A 19,803-nucleotide genomic window follows, 5' to 3' on the forward strand; every position below is an offset into this window, starting at 1 on the left:
ACCTTTGTGAGCAGTAAAGTCTATATGGAAGTGCAAAACCTGCAGTTGGCCATTTGAGTCCAGATCTAAAATGCAGCAATCTCCAAAGACCCCTATTATTATTATTATTATTATTATTGTTATTATTATTATTATTATTAATAATAATAATATGTTAAAAGGGCCCTATTAGGCTTTTGGTGGTTTTCCCTTTTCCTGTAGTGTGTTAAATAGGTTTTTGTGCCTGTAAATGGTTAAGCTAATCCCTCCAGAGGGAGTTTCTCTCCTGAAAGGACGGGACATCTGAGCAACTGACAATTCACAACAGAGTCGACCAGCTAACCAATCAGAGCAGACTGGGCTCTGGTTTCAGACAGAGGGTGAAAAGAGGTGCTGCAGCACAGGCAGTATAAGAAAAATAAAAACGTTTTTGAACATTAAGGCATGGAAACATGTTACAGTAGAGGCAGAAAATACAATTTTGAACATGAAAATGAGCAGAACAGGACCCCTTTAATACATCCACAACCTGACCCCAGTTCAGAGCAAAGCAAGTGGAGCTGCCCTGACTCAAGCAGACTCAAGTGCTTGTCAATATTACATCCGTAAACACTGCAGAATTTGTTTTGATGATATCCAAAATGAATCATAGCGGTGGTTGGGAGGCGGACAATGCTTCCAGTAGGCTGGATGTGGGGCTTTGTTTAGTGACTCATAAGACCCGGATCATGAGGTCACCTTATTGTTATTTCATATCAACTAAGGGAATCGGCACCATGCTTGAGGAGCACCTGGTGCAGGCATGTGTTTTATGGCTTTGTTTGCAGTACTTTATAAAAAAGGCTATGTAACTCATTTTTAGGTGCTTACTAACTAATAGGGACACCATGCATGCATCGACAAGTACCGTCTCTAGTGAAATGTGTGCCTTTGTTTGTGCGCTCTGCGTTAATAAATAGCCTAATATTCCACCATAAAATTAAACACTGGCAAGCAAGCACACAGTCAAAGTTTAGATATCATATTGACCAATATGATAAAAGAATAAAGAATAAAATGTGAATATTAAAAGATCTATCATCTGCATTATCACAGTAACAAATACAATATTTAGGGTTAAAAGAGGAGAAATAATTAGAAGCTTCAAAATAGTCCATCCATAATTTGACGAACAAAAAAGGTAATAAATAGTTTATACATCTTGTGTCGACAAAGAAACAAGAAATGTCAATGTCTGTAAATGTAGCGATAAAACAATTAGCAGGGTAAATTACATTTAAAATGTTGTATTTCGTAGATCTCAAGAAAATAAAACCTTGCAGCTGGGTTATTCTTTATTAAAGTTCTGTGAAAATAGCTTATTGTTAAAGAATATAGTTGTTAGTTTTATTCCTGGCACTAAAGGCTGTTCGATTTGTAATAGCCAGCACATGAGATTTAAATGGTGGTCTATGTGTCCTCCTTCCCGCCAGAAGGCGCTGTTGCTTACGTTACGTTTGTTGCAGGAAGTCAACCCCACTTAGGGGGAAAGGAAATCATTCAGCATGCGAGTTTGTTTGGAACTCCATGTGACAGCGACCTCATTTAAAAGAACAGATACAACCCGCTAAATTGAACGCTTTTCCGGCAGTTTATCACAGCAGTCATGGGCAAAAAAAGCAAGAAAGAGAAGAAGGTGAAGGGAGCGGAGAAGACGGCCGCCAAAATGGAGAAAAAGGTTTCAAAGAGGTCCAAAAGAGAGGAGGTAACACTGAACTGTTAGCCTTGTGTTCAATTCTGTTCATTTCACATCATAAAAAGTAGCTTCGCACACATGTTTAGTAATAGGTTTAAAAATAAAAAAAATACATCGTTAACTACCAGTTCTAATAGAAATCAAACTCACACAGAAACTGGACTTATTTCACATTCAGACGCAAAACCCTCGTAAGTGTGCAATTCAGCATGAATATCTTTATTAACACTAATACACTGCATATAATAAATAATGCACTTTTGTCCTCTTTTATTGCACATTTTTAAACAAACTGCTTGTGCTTATTTCAATATTTGTGTTATATTATATTTTTTATTACACATTTTTGAATGAATGTCCTTTGCTTTGACCTCTTACGATTGTATACAATAATTGTATTGTGTCGTTTTATATCATAGTTTTACTTTAACTTGTTTATATTAATATACAGGAACTGTCACCCGAAAACCCAGTTTCCCCCTGGAAGAAATACATTATTTTGATTCAGCTTCCGATAAATTAGTACCAGGTAACAGAACTGTCTTTTATAATGAATAGCAATAATGCTAATGTGAAATATAGCAATATTGTTAGTACCCACAATTAGGGGTGCACCGAATGGGACATTCTTGGCCGAAACCGATACCGACAATAGGAAACAGTTGGCCGAAAACCGAATGCCGAAAGGCCGAAAATGATTAATAGAAATATATATATATATAATGTATACATTTTTTACCAATGTTGTTCAGCTACCTGATTATGGAAATAGACATGATTATGGCAAAACTTAACTTAAATAATAATCACTATTATGGGTCCATAAAACATTTATTCAGCACTTTTGAATGCATACAGTACATTTATATATGTCATGTATTATTGCTAAAAAACATGATATCGCAGTCTTAGTGTCGCCAACTCGTTTCTAATATGCAAAGACAACAAATGCGTCTATTATATGATGTATTTTCGATCAGACGAGATCTCTCCCCCCCGTCTGTGTGCGAGGGGGCGGGGCAGTTTACACACACGCAGCTGCTACATGCAGCGGAGCACACTGCGGAGATGGCGGAGAGAACGCGCTCCGAGGTGTGGTTAAACTTTACCCGTCTCGATGTGGAGAATACTTGTTACCATAAGTGCAATAAGAGTTTAGCATGTAAGCACGAGCAATTTGTCTAAACATTTAGCAAAAGTGCACCACATTCAGACGGAGGAATGTACCGGGTTCGACCGTCTTTCTAGCAGCTCTGTAGCTCCATCACGAGTAACGTTTCCACGTCAGGTGTTATGTATGCTAGCAGCTACACGGAGTTAACTACATGATACAAACATGGGTTAATGATTAGAGGTAACTGAGTTATTTAGTTTGTTAAAATTTCAGCTATTCTGTTTACAGTCTGTCATCAGATTATTTAATACGATTTGTTAAAGGCTCAGGGCAATCTCGATGACAAAGGTCAATGTCCCCCCCCCCCCCTGTGAGCCAGCCGCCGCGTCTTTATTACGTCATCACAACAACACGTTAGGTTACCAACGTAAGCCTGTTCTCACATTCGGTGATATTTTTTCGGTGCTAAAACCCTTTCGGCCGAAAGGGCCTTTTTAACCATTTTCGGCCGATAATTTTCGGTGGCCGAATATTCGGTTTATCCCTACCCACAACTATGGCATATTTGTGCAAGCCATTTACATCCTTCTGGTTTGTTGTTCTTACCTTCCCTCCTCTCTGTCTGCAGGAGGACTTGGAGGCGATGATCGCTGAGTTTCAGAATCTGGATGCAAAGAAGACAACAGTTGTAGAGACAACCTGTCCTCCTCCATCAGCAAGGTGATAGACTTGATCCCTTTCTATAAGTTTGAATGTATTGTCCCTATCGGGAAAGTCGTCTTGCATATGCAGACCGCACAGAAGATGATCACATTCATGAAACACACACTTGTGTCAGCAGCGCTGTGACGGAGCGGATCACAGAGTGACAGGCCCCGTCTCAGGTCGGTTAAATTAAATCTTTGCTTCCCTCACTTGCATCGTTTCCCTGCCTCTAGTCCCTCCCACCAGGGAAGCATGGAGAGACGCAAGGAAACCACGAGAAGCAGGGAAATTAGTTTTAAGAGCAATGGGACGTCCTTTCTAGGGCTGCAACAAACGACTAATTGGATAATCGATTAATCTATCGATTAATGAAACGATTAATCGATTATTCGGATTATGCCTTGCACAATTTCTCAAACGCTCTTATTTAGCCATCAACTTTTAGATTTAGCTTGAGGTTGTTTTAGGCATGTGGAAACTAACAATGAAGACAATAAAGATGAATACTTGATTCAAAAATACATATTTTATTAAACTTTCTGCTGAAAGATGAATCAAAAATCTGTCCGTCAACATTTTAAACCAAGGATAGCAGATCAGATAAGATAAAAGATAACATTTTTCACATTGTCAAGTAGGGATGAGTATCGTTAAGGTTTTAACTGTTCTACTACTTTTATCGATGGCGCTTATCGATCCGGTCTTTTAACGGTACTCTTAACTGGTCTTTTGAAAAAGAAAAAAAAGGTAAATTAACTAAACACATTTTGAACAAAACTAACATTGCTTTTTATTTAAATAAAATAAATAATATTTCACATCAAAAGAAACAACAATGTTTTAACAAATCGTATTAAATAATCTGATGACAGAACTGTAAACAGAATAGCTGAAACTTTAACTAAATAAATAACTCTGTTACCTCTAATCATTAACCCGTGTTTGTATCATGTAGTTAACTCTGTGTGTTGCTGCTAGCATACATAACACCTGACGTGGAAACGTTACTCGTGGATGGAGCTACAGAGCTGCTAGAAACACGGTCGAACCCGGTACATTCCTCCGTCTGGATGTGGAGCACTTTTGATAAATGTTTAGACAAATTGCTCGTGTTACCGCCCTCACATGCTAAACTCTTATTGCACTTTTGGTAACGAGGATTGTGCACCTCGAGACGGGTAAAGTTTAACCACACCTCGGAGCGCTTCTCTCCGCCATCTCCACCGTGTGTGTGTTGCATGCATGTAGCAGCCCGTGTGTGTGTTGCATGCATGTAGCTGCCGTGTGTGTGTTGCATGCATGTAGCTGCCGTGTGTGTGTGTTGCATGTAGCAGCCGTGTGTGTGTTGCATGCATGTAGCTGCCGTGTGTGTGTTGCATGCATGTAGCAGCCGTGTGTGTGTGTTGCATGTAGCAGCCGTGTGTGTGTTGCATGCATGTAGCAGCCGTGTGTGTGTGTGTTGCATGCATGTTGTATGCGAGTAAACTGCCCCGCCCCCTCGCACACAGACGGGGGTGAAAGATCTCTCGTCTGGATTGGAAGGATCGAAAATACATCATAGACACATTTTGTAGTCTTATTGCATATTAGAAACGGAGTTGGCGACACTAAGACTGCGATATAATGTTTATGTAGCAATAATATACATGACATAATGTTTTAAATGTCTCCAGTACCGATAAAAAGACCGATAACGTTGGAGCTTAACGGCGCGTAAAACACACGCTATGACGTCACCAACTAATCGACGACTGAATTAGTTGGCAACTAATTTGGTCATCGATTTTAATCGATTAAGTCGATTAGTTGTTGCACCCCTAGTCCTTTCCTCCGGAGCGTCACGTGAAGCGAAGTCCGTTTGTGATGACGCTGCACAGCTGATCGTCTGACAGCAGCTCTGTCCCCGTTATTTCCACACACCCCCCCGCCTCTGTTAGTGCACATTTACTGACACAAACATTTGTATCATCTGTTGTAGACCCAAATACATTAAATAAAATAAGAACTCATTCTCAAAAAAGATAAACGCCATTCTTAAAATGTATAAACGAACAATAGTTAGATTAATATTGATTAGAGTGCACAATAGAAATACAATAATTGAGAGAAGAAAAATAGATATATTATCTATCAAAACCCAGTTAGATTAACATTCATTGGATTGCACACTTTGTGTGTTTGTGTGGATATGTAGCACATTCACATTTTAATAGCACTTAATGACTGACTGAATGGAAATGACAATAAATGAAAATGTAAAACGAAAAAAGCGATCATGAAAATGTTTCCAACAAATGAATAAAATGATTTTTGACCACTTTGTTGTTCAGATATATCACATATTTGTAACTAAATTATACATTAATTGAAACAAAACATGGTATAAACTGAGGAGTGAGTCCCGTGAGGTTCATGTATTTTCTTCACTCCGCTGGGAAACTGCTCTCATGTCAAGAAGCATCAGATCAGTGCATGCCCTGCATCGTCCAATCAGTGAGCGATACACAGTAAGGGGGCGGGGTGAGTATCTGAGGATTTCATCGAAGGATGGTCTGGTGGTTCCTCGCTCCTCGATCCTCCGGCAGAAATAAGAGCCATGGGACGCTACTCAAAATGGCGCAGACAAATCAACTTCCTGTGAGACCGAGGAGCGAGGAAATGAAAATAGTCGACCTGAGACAGGGCCACTGACTCCGCCACTGACAGTCCACACACACACACACACACACACACACACACACACACACACACACACACTCACTCACTCACTCACTCACTCACTCACTCACTCACACACATTTCCTGCTCTCTTCCGTGAAATGAACCATGCAATTTCTTATTTATTTTGCGTTTGTTAATTATGGGGAATGATTGTGTTAAGAGGTAGTTAACCTGTTTATGTTTGGGTCGGATTTTTATGTTGACAATGTGGTTTTCAGTTAATTGTGTCACCTGTTGACGGTAAGCCTGTGGGAGGGGCTATGGGTTCAAAAGGGACGGGTTTGGCCCTGGAAGGAGTCACTCGGGGGAATGTTGCAGTGAAGGCAACAGCTGGGACGTGTTCGGGAGTTTGTTGCAGAGAAGGCAACAGCAGAACACGTTTACTCTCCATGAGTGATGGACGGCCTGATTTGGACTTTTATTTTGTTTGTTTAAGTTGTGCTGTTTCGCTATTTTTTTGTTGCTGCTGTAATTAAAGTTTTGGAGTTTAAAACAACCGACTGGGCCAGTGTTTCAAACAGACAAATAGAACCCCGTCACAAGCGCAAATAAAACGACGAGTATCAGTAAGTAAAAGATAAAATAAGATGGACCTTTATTAATCCCTGTGGGGAAATACCCTAATCATCAGCGATTTAAAGCAGGGGCATTTAACTGTTTAAAGACACGAGAGATAAAATCATTTCCTCTGACTCTTCATCTTAGAGATAAAGCCTCCATTTGTAACCATTGCCGCAAAGCCTGTTGAGAGATCACTACACCAAGTAGTTATGGATTATATGAATGAACAGTATAATAGGGCTCTGCAATTAATTGTATTTGAATCTCGATTACGATTTTGGCTTGCAACGATTACGAAAACAACGTAATTGAAATAAAACGATTATTTTTATTTAAAAAAAAAGAAAAGTTGATATCATTTTTATTTTTGTATTGGTTTTTCAGTTGAATTATACTTAAAGTTCAGGGTAATCAACTGTTAAAAATATACTGTTCAATTTTTTTCAAAAATGGATGTTTTCAAAGTAAATGGATAATCGTTTTTCATAATTGTGATATCAATTATTGACCAAAATAATCGTGATTATGATTTTTGCCATAATCGAGCAGCCCTACAATATAAATGTACAGTATTAGTTGTTATACTCTATATTTAATACAAACTACTACCAACCGCAACAAATATAAACATAAAAATGTATATTGAGTTTTACAGACCAGTTTAAAGGTGGGGTGTGTAATTTATTTCAGAAACACTTTTTGTTATATTCCATAGAATGCTCTTAACATCCCGATAGCAATGAATATCTTAAGTGATTTGACAATAAATCCATAAAAACATGTAACCTGTGGAAGCCGTAGTACTGTAAAAAGCACGACCAATCATTTTAGCCGGCCCGGCTAAAATAGCTGGATGGCCTACCTGCCTGTCAGCCTTCCATCTGTGCACAAACTTATCTCGTGCCCTCATTGGTCATGTGTGCGTTCGTGTGTGTTGGAGGAGGGACTCTGTGAGGAAGTCTGAAGGAAGAGGCAGATTTTTTTCCGGTTGTGTATTTTCAAATTCTAGCGCACTCGAGCTGGTTTCTCCAAAATGACATACCCCACCTTTAAGCTTAAAGGGTAGTTCCTATGCTAAAGCGCTAATGTTTAAAAGGTATAATGTTAACCATTTACAAACAAAAATGGATTGGAGCACGAGCACCCTGATTGACTTGCAGCTTTTATTTGAGTAAAGTTGAAGGTTAAAACGATATTACAAATCACCCTGAAAGAGACAAAAGTTGTGCACCAAATATCAAGACAGTCAAGTAGTTGATGAGGTTTTTTAGTCAGAACAGAAAAGGACAACATCATGGTCACATGCATAGATCATCAGTAGGGTTGATCCTCTGATAAAGGGACATGTTCCACATGTTTTCCCATTCCCTACAATAGATGTTGAGAGATTTGACAGACTAAGTGATTTGTCAGGATAAGTGCTGAGGCTCTGGGAACCATTTCAAAGGGGAGATCGTGACATCATGCATAATCTTAATTTCTGATGTCTTGTGATTTTTTTGTTTAAGGCTGAGCGCGTCCATCTCCGCCCATCCTGAGAAGGATGAACTCATCCTGTTTGGAGGAGAATTCTTCAATGGAAGGAAGGTAGGAGAAAAGACTTGATGTCCACCCGGCTCACACTGTCTGATTTTGGGATGATTTGGAAAACGTATTTAAAGCATGGCCTGTCTTATTGTTTTTTCAATACATTTTCATACTGTGGTGTACAGGGGTTATTGTAGGATAAACAAGGATGGATCTTGCAAGTTGAAGCAATTGGTGTTTTAGTCAAAAGAAAATAAGATTTTATTAATGTAATATGTCATTTTAAATGCGTATAAATCAGAAAATGTCAATTTTTTTATGAATGAAATCTGGGTTTTTTCCTTAAATGACTTGCCTCCCCAGGACCGTCATTTTATTTTTAAACCTACAATGGCCTTAATAAGCTGTCATCATTTCACAATCATCAACATTGTACAAACTGTTTATGAAGCTCACACTCTTTGATGCATTTGTTCTTTTCCCCCCTATATTTTACAACTGAAACTTTGTTGAATACATTCCTAATTTGAAAACCTTTTGTTGCCTTTTTCTGCAGACGTACCTGTACAATGATTTGTTTTTCTACAACATCAAGAAGAACAACTGGGTTAAATCAGAGATCCCCAACCCCCCTCCCCCGCGCTGCGCTCACCAGGTAACCCTAACTGTGTGTGTCCTCAGATGAATGGTGTTTTAGGTGATTCTCAGAACCAAGTTCCTCTTCCAAATAAACAAAACCATGGGACTTAAATCCAAACAACACGTTTCATAATAAGGTTAGCCATATTGAATAGACCTGGGTGGTGCAACATTTACTCTACAGCAGGGGTGTCCAAACATTTCTCACTGAGAGCCCATACAGAAAAACATACAAAGGGCTGGGCCACTCACTAGAGGTATATTGCCTCATAAGTTCAGTTATAAGTTAGCAAAATCAATCAAATGTAGGTACATTATGGTTGATACTTGAATGTGCTTTAAGAAAAACAACATCCTACATCACAGCTCTCAAAAGGGGTTTCATTAATTTAGTTAGCAACTCATTCCTTAAACGGGAGCCTCAGATTGCTTATCATAAGAGGAAATAGGAAGGGTTTATTTCAAGCGTGTTATGAAAATAAGTTATTGGGCTTTTTTCTTATCAACTTAGATTTTATAGAAAACGTTTTCAACTTGAATTGACTGAATTAGTTTGAAGAGTGGGCTTCTTAACACATGAATACTGTGTAATTTATTTGAACATGTATATTTAAGAAGTACAATACAATACAAGACAAGACAAGACAAGACAAGACAAGCACAAGTTTGATTTTTGGGCCATACTCCATTATACTTTTTGAATTTGCTGAGGGCCGATTCAAAATGGGGAAGCTTCATACTGCCGGTGCTGCAGCCCTGCCCGGGGGCCATAGTTTGGACACCCCTGCTCTACAAGAACCTCATGTTGCATGTAGGTCCCTGCTCAAATGTGTGATCCTTCATCTAAACACATGGGGGCACACTGCTGCAGCACTGAGGAGCAGAAACTTTATAAGCATATCATCATGGCTGCTAGAAAACCAATCAAATCTAAGGACACTAAACCTCCTTCATCCCCTTCTCTCTCGCCTCCTTTTCTTCTCCCCTCTGTCTCCCCCTCAGGCGGTGGTCGTTCCCCAGGGCGGGGGACAGCTCTGGGTGTTCGGGGGAGAGTTTGCCTCTCCCAACGGGGAACAGTTCTACCACTACAAGGACCTCTGGGTGCTGCACCTGGCTACACACACTTGGGAGAACATCAAGTATGTGTGGATGGAGGCTCATAAAAACAAATGTGATTATAAATGAAGGGCATCATAATGATGTTTGAACACAGGGATCTGATGGTGGCTATAAATACTATTTTATATCCAATGAAGTTATGAGGACACCTTAATTAGTTCATTATATCCTGTAATGTCCAATTAGTGGATAAGTTGATTGCCTAGGTAATACAAAATGACAGCTCCATAAAAGGAGTTCCAGAAGTGCACGGTGTCGTTGATATTTACTTTGAATATCTAATGATCCTTTTTACAGACATGAGTGACCAGAAATGATTTTGTGTCTCTCCAGGGCGCCCGGGGGTCCATCAGGGCGCAGCGGCCACAGGATGGTGCTCAGCAAGAAGCAGCTGCTGGTGTTCGGAGGTTTCCATGAGAGCAACAGGTAGGCAGCAGTTACTGAAAGATAAAAAAAAGGATACATGCTGTAATGGAGGGGATGGTGCACAGGTAACACTGTTGTTTAGAGCATTACTTCCACGTCTGTAATGATTCTTGGGAGACTGTTCCAAATACGGTTCATTTCAATGTTTTATTGGAGCATTTTGAAGCTGCCGAGCTAATACAGTTGGATACCTAATCATTGGGTGAGCTTATTGGACAACTGCGTGTGTGTGTTTGATCATAGTCAATCAAACTTTATTTATACAGCACCTAAAGACAGCTGCTAACATTCAACATTTTAGCAATTCTAACTAATGCATACATTATTTTATATATATATACATTATAAGAAAAACTCAAGAATTTATAAAAAAATTAAATAAACCTGATATTATTTAGAAAAAATGTAATAAAACAGATTAAATATAATAAGATATACAAAAAGTGTCTATGAACCATTCTTACTTAAAGGTCTTGTTTTTAGTTTTTCTTTCAAAAATGTCATTCAGTTTCAGCCCTCTCCTCTCCCCACCTGCAGGGATTTCATCTACTTCAACGACGTCTACTCCTTCTCCCTGGACACCTTCTCCTGGTCCCGCCTCTCTCCATCAGGCACCGCCCCCTTACCTCGCTCCGCCTGTCTCATGACCTCCACGCCCGATGGCGTGGGCGTCATCGTCTACGGGGGATATTCTAAAGTGGTGAGTGTGTTTGCTCCCCACATATTCATAACACGTCATATTTAGTGATGTTTTCGACCTAATGCATGTGTTTGTTTTATCTAGAGAGTGAAGAAGGACGTAGAGAAGGGGACCATCCACTCTGACATGTTCCTTCTCAAGAGAGAGGGGAAAGACAGCCAAGGTACAAAACATTTGAATTATTAACTGTTAGGCCTTTTTCAGGAAAATATGTATTTGTTTCCCTTTCACAAAAGTGTACCAACAAATTACATTTCCCCTAGAAAGATATATAAAGTATGTCTTCTTCTGCTTCTTCTTCTTTCTTTCTTCTTCTGTTTCTCTGTCTTCCAGAGAAGTGGTTGTGGTCCAGGCTGAGCCCTTCCGGGAGCAAGCCCCCTCCTCGCTCTGGTTTCTCTTCGGCGATGGGCCCTGCAGGGCGGGCGCTGCTGTTTGGTGGTGTGTGTGACGAGGAAGAGGAGGAGACACTAGAGGGGCGACTTCTACAACGACCTGTACCTGTACGACACAGTGAAGAACCGCTGGTTCCCCGGCGTGCTGCGGGTGAGCTGCAGGGCCGTGAAGCTTCTGAGACAAAGAGACTTTCTGTTCATTATTATTATTAATATTATTATTACATGTGACTTAGCTGGAGATTGAACCTCGGATTGCTAGAACCCATTCATGTGTCTGTTGCCTTTTTTTGTCACATTTACAGAATTTTAAATGAGCCCATATTTAAATGTATTTGTGGTAGTGGAGGCAGCAGGAGACACTTCTAACTATTCAGGCTTTTATCTAGACCCTAATAACATTTTGTATATGTTTGAGTATAAATATCAAACTGAGATTTACTTCACTTAGTCATGTTGTTTTCTCATAATCTTGTTTTTTAAGAGCATTTTCAGATTACTTTTAAGAATTTTGTCTTCACACGGATTACAAATTAAGTTTGTTATTTTAAATCAAATGCTATTTGGTATGCTGTGCTGTCAAAACTGCTTAACATTTTTATTGTTGTTGGATGTAATGAAATGAAAGGTATTTCAGTACTCTACAACGTCACTGCTGGGCTTGGCTAAAGGAGCCCTATTAGGCTTGCTTTGGGGGTTTCCCTTTTCATGTAGTGTGTTGTATACTACCGCTGCCCGAAACGACATCATTGGACTCCTTTGTTTACTTACATAGTGACATCATGTAACACGCACACTTGCGCTCCAGCAAATTGTACACGATAGGCTAAGGGGAGGGACATCTTTTACAATGTGATGTACCGTAGGAAAAAATGTCCCATGTTACAAAGTGAACATACTATTGACTGGCCAACACATTGACTTCCTGAATGGTGTTACTTTGCAGCACGAGTAGAGGCTGGCTAAAACATTTTTTAGCTGGAAGCTGCCGGAAGACTACAGGGTATGGATGTTTCGATATTTGTGATTATTAATTGTGTTGGTTCTCTGTCCAGGGAAACAAGTCAGAGAAAAAGAAACGAAGAAGGGGGAAGAAGGGTGGAGCTGAGGGGGAAGGAGCAGAGAAGAAGGGAGAGGAGGAGGAGGAAGAGGGGGCATCTCAAGGACCTACTGAGGTCATCAAGGAGATTATCGCGGAGGACGGTACAGTGATGACCATCAAGGAATTGATCCCCGGAGCTCAGCAGGAGGAGGAGGAGGAAGAGGAGGAAGGAGAAGAGGACGACGAAGATGGTAAGATTACATACACGTATTTAAGTTATGAAAGAAATAGCAAAAATACAGATATTTTGGAAAATCCCGTATTCATTTCTTCCTGTTCAGCCTGGGCCCCCCTGGTGGAGCCCTGCGCACGGTCCAGCTCCATGGCAACGGTGCGCCAGGGCAAGATGTTCCTGTTTGGAGGGATGTTTGAGGTCGGTGACCGCCAGTTCACCCTGAACGACTTCTACTCTCTGGACCTCAACAAGATGGACCAGTGGGAGGTTCTGGTGGAGATGGACCCAAGTGAGTGAGAAAGACTTCTCAAGAAGGCTGAAGCAAAGTAACAATATCTCCAGAATGGTTAACAAAGAAATGCATGAAGACACACATTTGTATGAAATGTATTCAGCTCAACAGATAGCTGCAAAGGAGCAGATGTGTCTTGTTTCATTGCTGTGTGACGCAGCAGGGAAGTATGTGAGATTTCATTTGGATTTATGATTTTGTTTTCTCCACAGAGACACAGGAGTGGCTGGATGAGTCTGAGTCAGAGGAAGATGAAGAGGAGGAGGAGGAGGGGGCGGCGGCGGCGAAAGGAGCAGAAGGGGAGGAGGAGTCTGAAGAGGAAAGCGAGGATGAGGAAGGCAAGTGATTATTCTGCCGCTTCACTGTCTATTGCTTTTCTTTCTTTTACAATTTACCTTCAAAAGCAGTTTATATTGAGCAACAAATACAGTGTGTATTTCAGGAAAGGCTTGGCATTAAACAGATTATGATATTCCAACATTCCAAACACATGTTAAAACATCTCAAATTAGAGATCTGATTTGGGGTTTACAGGTTATTAGCCACCTAGCTTAGCAGCGAGTGGCATGGCTAAACAACTGATTGCGGATGCTTTGTGCTCTATTAAGATTTGTTTCATTTCCTCCAGAGGGAGTTTCTCTCTTTTTTGGCTAAACATGTGTAAAAACCTTAATAGTTTATCTTTCTCAGAATTTACTAAAGCTTAAATCATATGTTGAGAAAAAATATATGTTTGTCTAACCAGAATTCCCCAATGCTAACCCTAGCCACCACTGGTCGCTTGAATATATCAAATATGCTCGTTTTGACATTTTGAGCAACTGGGCTCCTTTTTAGGAGGTGATTTTTTAGCAACAGTTTAAACCTCTCTCCCTGTGGGTGTAACTTTCCAGATGAAGAGGAGCACCCCGCAGTGCAGGAGGCAGAGACTCTGGTGGATTACCAGAGTCGCACAGAGCAGTATTGGACAGGACTGTCCCGTGTCAACCTGGGCCCCGACGCCAAGGACAAAAAGGTGGCCAAGATCGCCCTCGCCATGGCTAAAGTCTTCTTTGAGGACCAATAGTGTGTGTGTGTGTGTGTGTGTGTGTGTGTGTGTGTGTGTGTTGTGTGTGTGTGTGTGTGTTGTGTGTGTGTGTGTGTGTGTGTGTGTGTGTGTGTGTGTGTGTGTGTTGTGTGTGTGTGTGTGTGTGTGTGTGTGTGTGTGTGTGTGTGTGTGTGTGTGTTGTGTGTGTGTGTGTGTGTGTGTGTGTGTGTGTGTGTGTGTGTGTGTGTGTGTGTGTGTGTGGTGTGTGTGTGTGTGTGTGTGTGTGTGTGTGTGTGTGTGTGTGTGTGTGTGTGTGTGTGTGTGTGTGTGTGTGTGACAATAGAGAAAGATCCCAGATTGTGTTTGTTGGCATATGCACATGTGTCCTCAGTATGTTCCAAGGACCGTGTGTGTGGTCGTATGTAATGAACATTTTATAAAACATCTCGTTTAAAAACGTTGTTTTCTCCCACTGATCTATTGTGAATTTAACAATACATTAGCTGGTAGATAATGGATTGTTGAGCGCAACAGTTTTCATTCATTTTCAATAAGTAACCTCAACGATAACATTGTTTATCCAAAATGCTGCTACTAATTTTGAGCAGTGTGGTGAAGCAAAGTGAAGAAGACATCTTAGTGCAGGTGAGCATTACATTAAATCACATGTGGTGTGGGTTTTGTGAGAACTGACAAGTTGTAGAAGTTATAAATCTCTTTGACATGGTTCTTTGGTAACACATATTCTAACATCTGTCAATTTCTGTAGCTTTTCTCTGTTTTGCTGTTTACAATTCCAGTTAGTGATGTCATAGAGCAGTCACACAATTACAACTTGTCTGAACTTAAACTGGTTTAACACACAGACCACAGTGTAAATTCATCTTTAACATATTATCATTATGTTAAGTTATATTGTGAATGAGCTGGCAAACAGCTTCCTATTCACACACCTGTTTCTGGGCCCTTGTCAAACAATATTTACTCTCCTTTTAGCTGTGCTTGTATGTTTACAAGCTACTTGCTAACTTTGGCTGCTCTTTGGTGGGGGACATCTCTTGTACAGTGGGTTGATCAGAGATGTTTACCTTAATAAAAAGGCTATTTACTGTGGTTGGAAACAAGGATGACAAGATCGATGAGAATAAACCAAAACATTAAAGTAGCGGTCATTAAGCCATGTAACACATTTTGAATGCATGGAACACAATCAAAAGATGATAATGCAGGATACTCTGAGAACATCATTCACAACATTTAAAATAAAGTGTTGAATCACCGCTGGGCCTTTATTTAATACTGTCAAAGAAAAAATAAATACATTTATGATACAACCACTCTTTCTCTGCAAATGTTATTTTTAAGATCTGGCATTTCAACAACAAAAATCCCAAAGATACATGTTTATTTCTCCGTAGGCTTTACCCCCATCTTGTGGACATGTTTGACACTGCAGTCAGTCACAGGTGGAAATAAATGGTATCAGTTTAAATTGCTTTACAAAGTTCCAAATATGCTGGGGATATGCAAGCAAAAGCATTGTGCTTTACGTATGTTTACTGAACAAATTAAAATATACGTGGGGTTGTTTTTGTTTTCTACTTTAAGTCTATTGTGAATTAGCTCCACCTGAGACTAAACCGTCTCCTTGGAGCATATAGGGAAAAGTACATGATCTGGTATTTATTTAGTTTGCTCTTGTTTAACTTTCCCACGTGGCTACTGGTCATCCTTTTCACCATTCCAGCTAAGTTTATTTTCCAACAACTTCTTGTAGGCCCTTATTTTTACAGATGTGATGGTTTGTGTGCCCCCTGCAGATTGCTGGCAGCAACACAGCTCCTTTGTTTGAGTTTAACTCCTCGACAACAGGCAGCGGAGAGAATAGGAAGAGAGGAAGGTGAGCTGAACAGAGGCCAGTATTCAGGAATCATCATAGGATGTAAGAGGTGGGAGGAAGAAGAGGTATAGAGTGGATGAGAAATATGGGATGCTAAGACAGTGGTGGCAGGGAAGAAAAGGGAGAGGAGGAGCGAGGGGTTAGGGAAGGAGGAGACGAGTGCACGACGTGACTGAGAAGACATCAGTCACCGTGCGAGCACCAGCCTTTCCCTCTGACCTATTTTATCCTCCATCAGCATGTTGAACGAGGGATGAGAAGAGGCTGATGAATAATAGAGGAGAGGGAGAGATGGATGAGAATGAGGCTGCTTTCCCCTCTTCACAGCCCCTCCCTTCTTCCGTTCCTTTCCTGCAACCCCCTTTTTTATTTTAACTCTGGGACAAAAAAAGATTTTATAAATAACTAAAGAGTGGAGATTGTTTTGGGTGCACTGCGTGGGGGTACGTAGCATGTAATCGTCAGAGACACGTCAGTCGTGTGTGCGATAGAGAAACAGGTATGTATCATATATAGCAGTGGTTCTCAAACGTTTTTCAATAATGTACCCCCTTTGAAAAAAATATACAGCCAAGTACCCCCTGATCAGCGCGAAAACAATTTGTCAGGGACTAAATGCCGATATATAAAGAGGTACACAGTGGCGGCTGGTGGAAAATATTTTAGGAGGGGCTGTGGAAATGGTGACCAAACAATACTGGGGGGGTCCGGGGGGATGCTCACCCGGTAATTTTTTTTGAGAAAAGACCCCTTAAATGATGACTTCTGGTGATGTTAGGGGGGGGGGGGGGGAGAAGACTGATCAATACCTCCATAATCTTCAGTGTGGTTAGCTATGAATCTTCCAAAACTTCCAAACACCTTGTCCTGGACATTTTTTCTACAGTAAACTGCAACAGTACAGTAGGCCCACACAAACTGCAGAACACCGGGGCTTTGGGAACACTCAAAATTACTTAAAATGATTTAATTCCTCTCTGAAGAACCAGCACCTTACCGTGGTAGAGAGGTTTGTGTGCCCTGATGAACCTGGGGGCTGTGTTGTCTGGAACCTTGTGTTCCTGGTAGGGTCTCCCATGGCAAATTGGTCTCAGGCAAGGGGCCAGACTAAGATTGGTTCAAAAGACCTCATGAAAGACGACACAAGAAGTGAGGATACCCGGCCCGGAGGAAGCCCGGGGTCCCCTTCTGGAGCCAGGCCCAGAAGGAGGACTCGTCGGCGAGCGTCTGGTGGCCGGGCTTGCCACGGAGCCCGGCCGGGCCCAGCCCGAAAAGGCAACGTGGGCAACACCTCCGCTTCTACATCCCGCGGGCCCACCACCTACGGGAAACATCGATGGGGTCGGGTGCGCTGCCAGAAGGGTGGCAGTGAAAGCGGAGGGTCTCGACGGACCAGACCCGGGCGACAGAAGCTGGCTTTGGGGACGTGGAACGTCACCTCTCTGGGGGGGAAGGAGCCGGAGCTTGTGCGGGAGGTGGAGCGTTACCAGTTGGATCTGGTTGGGCTCACCTCTACGCACAGCGTCGGCTCTGGAACCTTACTTCTGGATAGGGGTTGGACTCTATTCTTCTCCGGAGTTGCTCAAGGTGTGAGGCGCCGGGCGGGTGTGGGGATACTCACAAGTCCCCGGTTAGGTGCTTCGTTGTTGGAGTTTACCCCAGTGGACGAGAGGGTCGCCTCCCTACGCCTGCGGGTTATGGGGGGGAAAACTCTGACTGTTGTGTGTGCTTATGCACCCAACAGCAGTTCAGAGTATACGGCCTTCTTGGAGACCCTGGAAAGAGTCCTGTATGGGGCTCCTGAAGGGGACTCTTTAATCTTGCTGGGAGACTTCAACGCACATGTGGGCAATGATGGAGACACTTGGAGGGGCGTGATTGGGAGGAACGGCCCCCCTGATCTGAACTGGAGTGGTGCTTTGTTACTGGACTTCTGTGCTAGTCATGGATTGGCCATAACAAACACCATGTTCGAACATAAGGATGCTCATAAGTGTACGTGGTACCAGAGCACCCTAGGCAGAAGGTCCATGATCGATTTCGTTATCGTATCATCGGACCTGAGGCCGTATGTTTTGGACACTCGGGTAAAGAGAGGGGCGGAGTTGTCAACTGATCACCATCTGGTGGTGAGTTGGGTCGAGTGGCGGGGGAAGCCTCTGGATAGACCTGGTAAGCCCAAACGTATAGTTCGGGTGAACTGGGAACGTCTGGAGGAGGCCCAAGTTCAGGAGGCCTTCAACTCACACCTCCGGCGGAGCTTTTCGGGCATTCCTGTGGAGGTTGGGGACATTGAACCAGAGTGGTCGGTGTTCAAAGCCTCTATTGCCGAAGCCGCGGCGGGGAGCTGTGGTCTCAAGGTCCTAGGTGCCTCAAGGGGCGGTAACCCTCGAACCTCCTGGTGGACACCGGTGGTCAGGGAAGCCGTCCGACTGAAGAAGGAGGCCTTCAGGGATTTGTTATGCCGGGGGACTCCCGAGGCAGTTGCAAGGTACCGACAGGCCCGAAGGGCAGCAGCCTCATCCGTGGCCGAGGCAAAGCAGCGGGTGTGGGAGAAGTTCGGAGAAGACATGGAGAAGGACTTTCGGGCGGCACCAAAGTTGTTCTGGAAAACTGTCCGACACCTCAGGAGGGGGAAGCAGGGAACCATCCAAGCTGTGTACAGTAAGGATGGGACGTTGTTGACCTGAACTGATGGAGTGTTAGGGCGTTGGAAGGAACACTTTGAGGAACTCCTGAACCCGACAACTCCGCCCTCTATGTTAGAGGCAGAGCTGGAGTATGACGGGGGATCAACACCAATCTCCCGGGGGGAGGTCACTGAGGTCGTCAAACAACTCCACAGTGGCAAAGCCCCGGGGATGGATGAGATCCGCCCGGAAATGCTGAAGGCTCTGGGTGTTGAGGGACTGTCATGGTTGACACGTCTCATCAACGTTGCGTGGAAGTCGGAAACAGTACCGAAGGAGTGGCAGACCGGGGTGGTGGTTCCCCTTTTTAAAAAGGGGGATCAGAGGGTGTGTGCCAATTACAGAGGCATCACACTACTCAGCCTCCCCGGGAAAGTTTACTCTAAGGTACTCGAAAGGAGGGTCAGGCCGATTGTCGAACCTCAGATTGAGGAGGAACAATGCGGATTCCGTCCTGGTCGTGGAACAACGGATCAGCTTTTTACTCTCGCAAGGATCCTGGAGGGGGCCTGGGAGTACGCTTATCTGGTCTACATGTGTTTTGTAGACTTGGAGAAGGTGTATGACCGAGTTCCTAGGGAGTTACTGTGGGAGGTGCTGCGGGAGTATGGGGTGAGGGGGTCTCTACTCAGGGCCATCCAATCTCTGTACTCCCAAAGCGAGAGCTGTGTCCGGGTCCTCGGCAGTAAGTCGGACACATTTCCGGTGAGGGTTGGCCTCCGCCAGGGCTGCGCTTTGTCACCAATCCTGTTTGTAATATACATGGATTGAATTTCGAGGCGTAGTCGTGGGGGAGGGGGTCTGCAGTTCGGTGGACTAAGGATTGCACCACTGCTTTTTGCAGATGATGTGGTTCTAATGGCTTCATCGGTCTGCGACCTTCAGCACTCACTGGATCGGTTTGCAACCGAGTGTGAAGCGGCTGGGATGAGGATCAGCACCTCCAAATCTGAGGCCATGGTTCTCAGCAGGAAACCGATGGACTGTCCACTTCAAGTA

The 19,803-nt window shown here is 42.7% G+C and overlaps 1 protein-coding gene across 1 annotated transcript; it reads left to right on the forward strand.

The window, feature by feature from the left end:
- Nucleotides 1-1,487: 1,487 nt before the first annotated feature.
- Nucleotides 1,488-14,368, forward strand: klhdc4 (kelch domain containing 4). Its single transcript, XM_034205873.1, is given in 14 exon segments — nt 1,488-1,723; nt 3,457-3,548; nt 8,324-8,402; nt 8,899-8,997; nt 9,984-10,120; nt 10,434-10,526; nt 11,064-11,226; nt 11,311-11,389; nt 11,560-11,699; nt 11,701-11,769; nt 12,674-12,911; nt 13,002-13,184; nt 13,400-13,525; nt 14,081-14,368. Coding segments are annotated over 14 exon segments (1,770 nt in total). The 5' UTR covers nt 1,488-1,624; the 3' UTR covers nt 14,254-14,368.
- The last annotated feature ends 5,435 nt before the right edge of the window (nt 14,369-19,803 follow it).

Source organism: Gymnodraco acuticeps, unplaced genomic scaffold (genome assembly GCF_902827175.1).
Source record: "Gymnodraco acuticeps unplaced genomic scaffold, fGymAcu1.1, whole genome shotgun sequence".
In the NCBI taxonomy this organism is placed as follows: Eukaryota; Metazoa; Chordata; class Actinopteri; order Perciformes; family Bathydraconidae; genus Gymnodraco; species Gymnodraco acuticeps.